At 46.1% G+C, this 11260-nt stretch overlaps 1 protein-coding gene and 1 long non-coding RNA gene across 2 annotated transcripts in view; one reads left to right on the top strand and one right to left on the bottom strand.

Moving 5' to 3' along the window:
- Positions 1 to 2282: 2282 nt before the first annotated feature.
- On the bottom strand, positions 2283 to 10086 carry LOC137321201 (uncharacterized). The gene is made up of 2 exons (XR_010962739.1): positions 9606 to 10086; positions 2283 to 3553 (listed from the first exon to the last, which is right to left on the bottom strand). It is a non-coding gene; the product is annotated as an uncharacterized lncRNA (long non-coding RNA).
- LOC137321200 (trimeric intracellular cation channel type B-A-like) overlaps positions 9497 to 11260 on the top strand; it is a 32563-nt gene continuing 30799 nt past the window's right edge. The window contains exon 1 of the mRNA XM_067983494.1: positions 9497 to 10019. Coding sequence (XP_067839595.1) covers positions 9896 to 10019 — 124 coding nt within the window. The 5' untranslated portion in view covers positions 9497 to 9895. The remainder of the gene's footprint in view (positions 10020 to 11260) is intronic.

Below are 11260 nucleotides of genomic sequence, written 5' to 3'. Positions count from 1 at the left end.
GTACTGGGTTCAAGCCCCACTCCAGAGACTTGAGCACAAAATCTAGGCTGACGCTTCACTGCAGTACTGAGGGAGTGCTGCACAATCGGAAGAAGATGTGAAACCAAGGCCCCTCCTGCTCTCTCAGGTGGAAGTAAAAATCCCATGACTCTATTCCTAAGAGCAGAGGAGTTCTGCCCAATATTTATCCCACAACCAACATCAATAAAACAGATTATCTGGTCATCAAGTGACAGCACTTTGAAAGTATCTAATTGGTTGTAAAGTGCTTTGGGGCATCCTGAGGTTGTGAAAGACCCTATATAATTGCAAGTTTTTTCTTTTTATGTCTGGGCACCAACAGGAAAGTGAAACAGGAGGAACAGGAATGCCCCGTCCTTCTTCATTTCAATGCAGAGGTTGAGCTGTGTTTATTGCAGGCGTACGCGCTACTCCACCCCCCCGAAGGAAGGCCCAGAAATTCCTAGCAATGTAAAGGGGATGACGTGCCAATATAATGGATTTCCACCTCCTTTGTCTGACCGTTGCACCTGGGGATTTGGCATTCTCTGGCTGCTGAGCCCTGGAAAATCTATCCCCAAATCTTGAAGAGCTATTCCTGGTTCAGACTTAGTAAGTATGTGATTTTTTTTTACACTGGGGCAGGTTCCACAGTTCTTCAAGTCACACTTGTCAGGTGGAAGTTTGTGACTGCTTCTATAGCATCAGAATGAGTGATAGGACTATGCTAAGGAAAAAAAGCTCAGGAGTTTGCTGATACAAGAGTTTAATCAAGATCACTATTTGGGAAAGAACGAAAAAATTGCATTTACATTGTGCCTCATCACATCTCTCAGTAGATCCCAAAGTGCTGCACATCCAATTAATTAGGTTTCGTGAAGGGCAATCACTGTTACTGCATGTGCAAATAGCCATGAGGCACTGGGGGCATGATTTTAGCTGGGAGCCGGGAACCCAGCCCGCCTTGAGATATTTGCATGGGGAACCCAGAAGCCAAAAGAGTGCTTCGCAATCTGTGATCGCAACTCAATTGAAGGTAAGTATTTGAGCTTCCGGGTTTCCCACATGCCAGCCAGCCAGATTGACAGGCTGGCTGCCTATCTGTTGGGAGGGAAAGGATCTGCAAATCAGAGAGGGGGGGCAGGAGGGAGAGAGACTGTGGGCCCTAGAAGTAATTGGAGGGGTGGGGGGAGGTAGACGACATCAGGTGGACCTTCGATAAGACTGGAGGGGGGGGTTCCAGCATTGTGGGCGGGGGGGTGGGTGGTCCAGCTTTGGGGGGGCTGGGGGATCCAGCATTGGGGGGGCTGGGGGATCAGCCGATCGTGGGGTCAGGTGAGCTTATTGGGCCCGGACGAAGCACTCCTACTCCTCCTGGCCCACAAGCATGCAATAAAGACACTCACCTCATGGATCCAGCCCTTCCCGCCTGCTTTCACTTGATGTGAATCGGAAGCAATGGGAAACCCGAACAGGTAAGGTTAAATTTGTTTTACTTTTGCAATACACAAAAAGTTAAGTACCTCAACTATTGCAATAAGGTACATTGCCCCTTTAAGTATTGTCCCGCCGGCTTTAAGTGAGGGTGGGACTTCTGGGTGTCTGTTGTGCACGCACATCCAAACGCGCCTGGGTCAAACCCGGAAGTGGGCACGTTGGAGGCGGGATGTGGTCCTGCTCCAAAAATCCACTAGTTTTACTGCCCACCCACCCCAACCCACCTGTTCTTGGAGGTTAAAATTACCCCCTGGGTCTGGTTCAAAGACGCGGTAGATAGATTGTTCAATCACTTGTGGCACAGTTTTCCAGGAGAACTGGATTTTTGGGCGTGTCCAGAGGATGTGTAGGTGCCTTCCTCACTTTGGTTTGCAGAACTCTCCTGGGATTTTGGGTTCTGTTTGCACAACAGGGAAGCATTGTGATATGTGCGCTCGCTCTCTGTGCTGCATTTCTGTTCACCAGGCACTTTGCCATAAAGATTGTCTATCCCTATGAAATGGGCTTTGCCGTGGCTTTGTGAGAGAGTAAGAAGGTCGCCTCACATTTATCCAGTTGGCGTGATCAAGGAGGAAGTGCAGATTTGTATAAAAGAGGTCACTATAATTTTTTCTGTTGGTTTTGAGGGTCTCAGAGTTTAATGAACCATCAGTAATGAATTGTGAGATGCTTTTTATTCTGTTATCAGGGTTTACTGGCTGTGATCTACTTTTAATTAACTTGAGTGTGCTACCTGCAGATTCCAGTAACAACTCAGCTTAACACAAAAAAGCAGATCAGCGATAAACAGTGGCTACAATCTTTAATCTTTACATCACAGAATTTAGGCTTTGCAATTTTCCATAGCCTCCAACTTCAAAGGAACATTATCCCTTAAAAAATATTTATTTTGCAGCTAACTTTCAAAACTAAATACTGGCCAGTTTGTTTTGCATTAACAACATTTTACGTTGTGATTGAAAGGCTACTCATGAAAATCATTGTAAGAAAAGGTCACAAAGTAACAAAGTACACAGAGTCCTGACAGAGACATAAGCAAACATTACTGTTGGCAGAAATACTGCTGACTTCAATTACTTTAATCTTTTGTACTTCAGAAGTTGTTCCAACCTTCTCTCCCCTACCCTGATTGTATAATCTTTAACATATGGTCTGATATCATCTCCCCAAAGATATGTACGCTATACTGACCACTCCCACTACCAAACAGGACTTTTTTTTGGGCTGTGTTGGCTGCTCTAACTGAGTTTAACATTTTTGGACAGTGACTTTTTGGAGCTGCAGGACGATCTCTGCCCAGGGGCTTCTGAAAACATAGCTCATCCAAAACTCTGCTGCCCATAGATAGAAAGAGACACTTGCATTTATATAGCACCTTCCACCACCTCAGGACGTCCCAAAGTGCTTTACTTAAATTAAGCACTTTTGACGTGTAATGTAGGAAACATGGCAGCCAATTTGCGCACGAGGTCCCACAAACAGCAATGTGATAATGACCAGATAATCTGCTTCAATGTTGTTGGTTGAGGGATAAATATTGGCCAGGACACCGAAATAATGCCATAGGATCTTTTAGGTCCACCTAAGAGGGCAGACAGGGCCTCGGTTTAACATGCATCCGAAAGATGGCACCTCCGGCAGTGCAGCACTCCCTCAGTACTGCACTGGGAGTGTCAGCCTGGGTTTTGTACTCAAGTCTCTGGAGTGGAACTTGAACCCACAATCTCCTGACTCAGAGGTGAGAATTCTACCCACTGAGCCACAACTCACACCTCTACAGTTGGTGCTGCATCAGATGACATGGCTTTGTCACAGCCTCCCTGGTGAAATAGAATCGCTTGGCACACTGCTCCTCAGTTAAGTGGAGGTACGATGTTCTGGTTCTGTATAACTCGCGTGGTGTGAGACCTCCTGCACCCGTCCCTCCTTTGCCCTCTTCTCCCAACAGCCGCAGGTCTCTCCACTCTTATCTTGCTGCTCTTCCTCTTCCTCCAGCCCCATGGCAGACCGAGCAGCACACTCAAGTTTGTGCAGAAGTCCCTGGGCAGAGATTATTCTGCAGCTCCAAAAAAAAAACACCATTTTCTGTAGTCAACCACAGCATCTAACACAAACCAGAAATAAGCATAATATAAAAGCCCTACGCAGTCTAAAACGACCAACCAGACACTTACCTAAATGGAACCGAGGATCCCCTTAAATAACCCTGGTGCAGCCTCCCTCCCGACTATTCTCACTCAGGATTTGTGGACGGCTTTTAGAATGGACGAATCCAGCGTTCATGAAGTTGGATTTGGCAGAAGGGTCCTAAAACAGGTGCAGGACTCTCATTTACATATATTCATTATTGCCCCTACTCTGCCGATTCCCCCCCCCTCGTTTCAGGCAGGCATTGTGGATGACTAAAACACACCTGACTTAATATGCACATAGGTCGTAAGAGTGCACTATGCAAAATTTGGAGGCCGAAAGCCAATTTTATTGGTGCAAAACGAACGGCCATGAGTTGAATTTCTCCCCCCAATATTCAAACGTGTGCGTTTAATGGCAGTTTTGGCATTAATTGGGTATTAGCTACATTCAATATTTTGAGACACTGCTTCTTAATTTACTGTTGGAAATTAAACTGTTACAAGTTCCATCATAAACGAATGACAGTATTGACTGCATTCTTTTGGCAATAATAAAACCTGGTTGGATTGTGACTTTTATCACTGGTGGTGTAAGCATCTTAAAATATAACTAAATGAAGAACTACAGTTAGATCTGTTCCTAAAAGTGGCTAAATTGCAGCTTTTTACTACTGGCAAACATTTACTGCAGTGTTAAATCCATTTAGATAGCCAAAGTCCAAGTATTTCCATTTCCCAGTACAAATGCATCATTTTGAAGAGTATAAACATTCACCAAAAAGAGCAGAATTAAGAAGACACCTTTTACTTCGAGCAGCTTTTAAGAGAATTATTTTTCTTGACTTGTTCTCTCCAAATGTACTGGCCTGGGGCCCAGCTCAGTCCTCCCTTGCCCATGGCCGGAGACCTCATCTCAAATCCCAGGGGTCATTTACAGCTCCATGGTGAGTTGCCAGCAGCTGTAAGAGTGCCAGTGGTAACCGTCCTGGCCAAATGGCCCGAACTGATCCTTCCTTTCAAGGTGGAGCGACACTTTAATGAGCGCTGTGCCGTAAGTCCGTCTGGGGGCCCAAAAGGCGGAAGGAAGGCAATTTTTTTTTATTGCCTTCAGCTCTCATTGGAGACACTCTGATGGGAGGAATTAATCAATCCCCTCCAGAGTTCATCACCTTATTCTAGTAAAGGTTTGAAATGAACCGGTGGCAGAAAGGTTGAGTGCAGTCATAATTTTTACTGCCACCGATAAGTCTGTCTGGGCAACAAATGGTCACTGACCTGAAACGTTAACCCTATCTTTCTCTCTCCACAGATTCTGCCTGACCTGCTGAGTGTTTCCAGCATTTTCTGTTTTTATTTGAGATAGAATTGCAATTTGTTATATATTATTATTTTACCCAACATTTTTTAAAAAGTTACATTTAAGCGTGAGTACTGTACTTGTTTCTGCAGTAACACACCATTGTTATCTACACATTACTGTGTTGCAGTGAGACGGATGTGGTTGCTAAGCTTTAAGTAGTTTAAATAGCAAGAAGATGTGGCATCACACCAGTTACAACTACAACTATTTTTAAACTAGAATTACAATTATCATCCTGTGTGGCATTCATCCTAACAAACTACTCCCGATTACACACTATTTCTACAACTTAGTAAAATAAAAGTATCAAATAAAACTGACTGCCATAGTGATGAACTGAGTGGTTGTGAACCACACCTACAAAAACTCAGTACCCACGGACCAGTTGAACCAGGAACACTTCTCACCACGATGGACGTCTCGGCACTATACACCAGTATCCCCCACGATGACGGCATCGCTGCGACAGCATCAATACTCAACACCAACAACAGCCAATCTCCGGAAGCCATCCTACAACTCATCCGCTTCATCCTGGATCACAATGTCTTCACCTTTGATAACCAGTTCTTTACCCAAACACACGGAACAGCCATGGGGACCAAATTCGCACCCCAATACGCCAACATTTTCATGCACAAGTTCGAGCAGGACTTCTTCACTGCACAAGACCTCCAACCAACACTATACACCAGATACATCGACGACATTTTCTTTCTATGGACCCACGGCAAGGAATCACTAAAGAGACTACACGATAACATCAACAAGTTCCATCCCACCATCAAGCTCACCATGGACTACTCCTCAGAATCAGTTTCTTTCTTGGACACACGAATCTCCATCAAAGACGGGCACCTCAGCACCTCACTCTACCGCAAGCCCACGGACAACCTCACGATGCTCCACTTTTCCAGCTTCCACCCTAACCACGTCAAAGAGGCCATCCCCTATGGACAGGCCCTGCGAATACACAGGGTCTGCTCAGACGAGGAGGAACGCGATGGACACCTACAGACGCTGAAAGACGCCCTAGTAAGAACGGGATATGACGCTCGACTCATCGAACGACAGTTCCGACGGGCCACAGCAAAAAATCGCATAGACCTCCTCAGGAGACCAACACGGGACGCAACCAACAGAGTACCCTTTGTCGTCCAGTACTTCCCCGGGGCGGAGAAACTACGCCATGTTCTCCGCAGCCTTCAACATGTCATCAATGAGGACAAACACCTCGCTATGGCCATCCCCACACCTCCACTACTCGCCTTTAAACAGCCACCCAACCTCAAACAGACCATCGTTCGCAGCAAATTACCTAGCTTTCAAGAGAACAGCGTCCACGACACCACACAACCCTGCCACGGTAACCTCTGCAAGACATGCCAGATCATCGACACAGATACCACCATCACACGAGAGGACACCACCCACCAGGTGCATGGTTCATACTCCTGTGACTCGGCCAACGTTGTCTACCTCATACGTTGCAGGAAAGGATGCCCCAGAGCATGGTACATTGGCGAGACCATGCAGACGCTGCGACAACGGATGAACGGACACCGCGCAACAATCGCCAAACAGGAGGGTTCCCTCCCAGTCGGGGAACACTTCAGCAGTCATGGACATTCATCCACCGACCTTCGGGTAAGCGTACGCCAAGGCGGCCTTCGAGACACACGACAACGCAAAATCGTCGAGCAGAAATTGATAGCCAAGTTCCGCACCCATGAGGACGGCCTCAACCGGGATCTTGGGTTCATGTCACGCTACACGTTACCCCACCAGCGAACAAATGTTATCTGTTTTTAATATAATGGGTCATTTGCTGGCTTTCTCTGCCTTCCGGATGTCTCTGCCTCTCTCTGTTTTTTTTTTCCTGTTTGTTTTTTTGTTGAATGTGTATTCGGGGGTTCTGCAGGTGACACCTCTCTGTCTGAACACGGTGATTGCCTTGGCAACGGGCAGTTGCAGGGGCAGTCTGTGAACACCATGCATTGTTCTATATGTATAAATGCGTAGGCTTCAAGGAGCTCCTGAACATTCACCTGACGAAGGAGGAAGCCTCCGAAAGCTTGTGAATTTAAAATAAAATTGCTGGACTATAACTTGGTGTTGTAAAATTGTTTATAATTGTCAACCCCAGTCCATCACCGGCATCTCCACATCATGACCTAAAAAGTGAGCAGTCAAGTAGGTGTTAGTTCAAGCCCATTGATATGAAACATGACGTGACAAAAATGGAATGTTTGCTAATGGCTTCTATTGCATTTTATTTAGTTTTAAACAGCACTTTTAAAACCACACACAAAATGGACGCCGTCATTATAAGTCTGCATGTTTGCTCAGAGACAAGATGTCTGGTTTACGGCCACAGTAGCTCTTTGAAGGAGACAAAATATTTTGACATGAATTAAGTTTTTGTAAGCTTGTGGTACATAATTCTTAGAGGGACAAGATTACATATTTCATCCTGTAGCAGATCATTTAATGTTGTGAAAGGAGAATACTAAGGGTCTTATCTGACTGGTTTACTTTGATTAACCTCTCAGAAACTGTTCCCAGACTTCTAGTGCTGCATTGTTCAAAGTCTTGCCTATATTATTTCCTTCCATAAATAATTCATTTAAGAATACATGACATAGACAGATTAAGTGAGTGGGCAAAACTATGGCAAATGAAGTTCAATATGGACAAGTGTGAGGTCATCCACTTTGGATCCAAGAAAGATAAATCAAGTATTTTCTAAATGGAGAGAAACTAGGACCTGTAGAGGAGCAAAGAGATTTGGGAGTCCAAGTTCACAAATCATTAAAAGCTTGTGGACAGGTAAAATAAAACAATCAAAAAGATTAATGGAATGTTGGCCTTCATGTCAAGAGGGCTGGAATACAAAGGGTAGGAAGTCATGCTTCAGCCTTGGTCAGACCCCATCTGGAGTACTGTGTTCAGTTTAGGCACAGGACCTCAGGAATTATATATTGATCTTGGAGGGGGTGCAACGCAGATTCATCAGAATGGTACCGGGGCTAAAAAGGTTAAATTATGAGGACAGGTTGCATAGACAAGGTTTGTATTCCCTTTAGTATAGAAGATTAACGGGTGATCTGATCGAGGTGATTAAAATGTTAAAAGGATTGGATATGGTGGATGCAGAGAAACTATTTCCTCCGGTGGGGAATGAAGAACAAGGGGACATAATCTTAAAATTAGTGCTAGGCTGTTCAGGAGCAAAATCAAGAAGCACTTCTTCACACAAAGGGTAGTGAAAATCTGGAACTCTGCATTTGCCACAGAGTTGGTTTAGCCACATCTGGCTAGGCCACATCAAATGCTATTGAGCCTCACTATCTTCTGCCAAAACCACACACTGCTCCAGATCCCTCCTGGAGAGTAAAGATAACACCTGGCTTCTTTTCTCCAGTATCGATCATCCCCTTAAACCCGTCATCCCTGCCTCTTCCACTCTTACCTCCAACAAGTACAAGGAGCTCATCGACTTCTTTGTCACTAAGACTGCTTCTCCCCCTTTCCATTGTCCACCAAGTCAAACCGCCCCTTGTCCTAGCCCTGTACCCATGTCTCTATCTAAATTTCTCTCTCTTCATGCATTCTCAGAGCTCATCTTGTCCATGAGACCCACCTTCTGCTTACTTGACCCCATTCCCACGATACTGATGACCACCCAACTTTCCTGGAGAGGGGTTAGGAAAATGTTATTTTATCCTGAGGGTTACCAAAACATGAAATGTTGTACCAGAAACAGTGACGGAAGCAGAATCCATGATAGCTTTTAAAGAGGAAGTGGATAAGTATTTGAAAAAGAAAAAAGCAAAAGGGAATAGGGAAAAGGAAGGAGAATGGGACTAAATGGACACCTCATTCAGACAGCGGCAAAGCAGTTTATTGATCCATCAACGTGCTATGTAACCTGTCTCAATTAATTCTTATTCAATGATACAATAATACAATGCAAGTTGTTGTTTAAAAGAACCCATCAATTTCTAGTGTCAGCTGTGCCTCTGTGGGTAGCACTCTTCGCCTCTGAATCAGAAGGTTGTAGGTTCAAGTCCCACTCCAGAGACTTGAGCACAAAATCTAGGCTGACGTTCCCAGTGCAGTACTGCACTGTCGGAGCGTGCCATCTTTCAGCTGAAATGTTAAACCGAGGCCCCGCCTGCCCTCTCAGGTGGATGTAAACAATCCCACGCCCACTATTTCAAAGAAGAGCAGGGGGAGTTCTCCCCAGTGTCCTGTGGCCAATATTTATCCATCAACTAAGATCACTAAAACAGAGGATCTGGTCATGATGAAATTGCTGTGTGCAATTTGGCTGCTGTCTTTCCTACATCACACTGCGGCTACACTTCAAAAAAATACTTCATTGGCTGTGAAGCGCTCGAGGAGGTGGTGAAAGATGCTAAAGCAATGCAAGTTCTTTTAACTCGACGAATGCATAGGTGATGCTGAGTTGGCGGCGCATGCGCGTTTCCACGTCCCTACTTCCCGTGTGTGGTGTTTTTTCCGTTTGAGGCTCGGTGCGCGCGCCGCCGCTCGCGGGCTCCGCTCTCCATTTAAAACACCGAGCGAGAGAGGAAGACAAAAAGCTAAATTACCTCAGGCATCGCCGGCTGGAAGCTGGCCCGACCTCGCCTCCTTCGTTTGATCGTAGCGGGCGAGCCATTGCTGGGGGAGGGAGGGTGGGGGAAAGCAACAGCCGCGAGACATTTGACACCCTCTTCTATAAATCGGGGATTATCGCCGTTAATACGACACGACACGACTCGCTGGGGCGCTTTTTCTTTTTGGCTCTTCCTCGACCCTTTCTCTCTGTAGTTTCCCACCAGCTGGGTTTATTTTTTATATTACTATTATACAAAAAACGGTGTTGAGAATTACGGCCAAGATGGACATTGTGTCGACGTTGGGGTTGACCAATTTCGTCATGCAGTTCTCCAGGATTTCTATGTACCCGTTCTTCGACATGGCTCATTACACCCTGTCCATCATGAAGCTGAAAGAACAGCCAGGTGAGGGAGGCGCGCGAGACAACGCAAACGGACAGCCGCTCCCGCGCGCGGGGGGAGGGGAACTTTGATGAGCCGCCAGGGCTCGCGCGTAGGAGGAGGGGGCGCGGCTTTAGTGAGCTGGGCGGGGATTGCGATTGTCAGGGGGCGCGGCTTTAGTGAGCTGGGCGGGGATTGCGATTGTCAGGGGGCGCGGCTTTAGTGAGCTGGGCGGGGATTGCAAGTGCCAGAAGAGGGCGCGGCTTTGAACTGGGCGGGGATTGCAGTTGTCAGGAGGGCGCGGCTTTGGTGAGCTGGGCCCGGGGTGGGGGGGGTGCAGACAATTATCTAGAGTGGGGCGTGGCTTTGAGCTGGGCAGGGGTTGCAATTGTCAGGGAGGGGGCGTGATTTTGATAAGCCGCCGGGGTTCGCGCTTTACAGTGACGCGCCTTAACCTCCTTTGTGGCTCTCACCTGCTACAGGTGAGGGCGGGATTCGCGGGCCGATCGGGGTTGGCAGATCACACAGGTGTAAATTGTATTTCCTTGTCAGGAGTCTCGGCGGGATGCACTCTTGATTCGCACAAAACCCGTGTGATGGGAGTAGCTTTAAAGTAACCTAACCATAAATATTAAAAATACACAGAAAGTGCTGGAGAGGCGCAGCTGATTAAGTCAGGTCAGCACTTGAAAAAGAAAGGCTGTATGTACAGTTTGATACAGACTAGTAATTGGTGGTAGCTTTACAGGGAGGACTAAGAGTCTAGGAACAGATGGCCTATCCAAACAAGTAGTATTTCAGCCGTTCAGTTCGGTCCCATCTGAAACATTCATTTGTGCATTTGCATTTTTTTTCTACCGACGAGTAGTGCAGGAAAACCAAGGGAAAGACGGGGAACTACCAACGAGGAAGAGGTGATAGAGACCTAACTTAGTTATTTATCAAAAGCAAAATACTGCGGATACTGGAGATCTGAAATAACTGTAATAAACTCAGAAAACACAGAACGGGTCTGACGAAAGGTCTTTGACCTGAAACGTTAACTCTGTTTCTTTCTCCACAGATGCTGCCTGACTTGCTGAGCTTCTCCAGCATTTTCCGTGTTTATTACAGTTATTTATGTTTACCTGATGTGGAGATGCCGGTGATGGACTGGGGTTGACAAATGTAAACAATCTTACAACACCAAGTTATAGTCCAACAATTTTATTTGAGAATCACAAGCTTTCGGAGGCTTCCTCCTTCGTCAGGTGAATGTCAGGAAA

The sequence above is a fragment of the Heptranchias perlo genome, chromosome 4, assembly GCF_035084215.1.
Source record: "Heptranchias perlo isolate sHepPer1 chromosome 4, sHepPer1.hap1, whole genome shotgun sequence".
NCBI classification, from domain to species: Eukaryota; Metazoa; Chordata; class Chondrichthyes; order Hexanchiformes; family Hexanchidae; genus Heptranchias; species Heptranchias perlo.
Note: the sequence above shows the minus strand (reverse complement) of the source record. Positions and strands in the feature narration are given on the sequence as shown.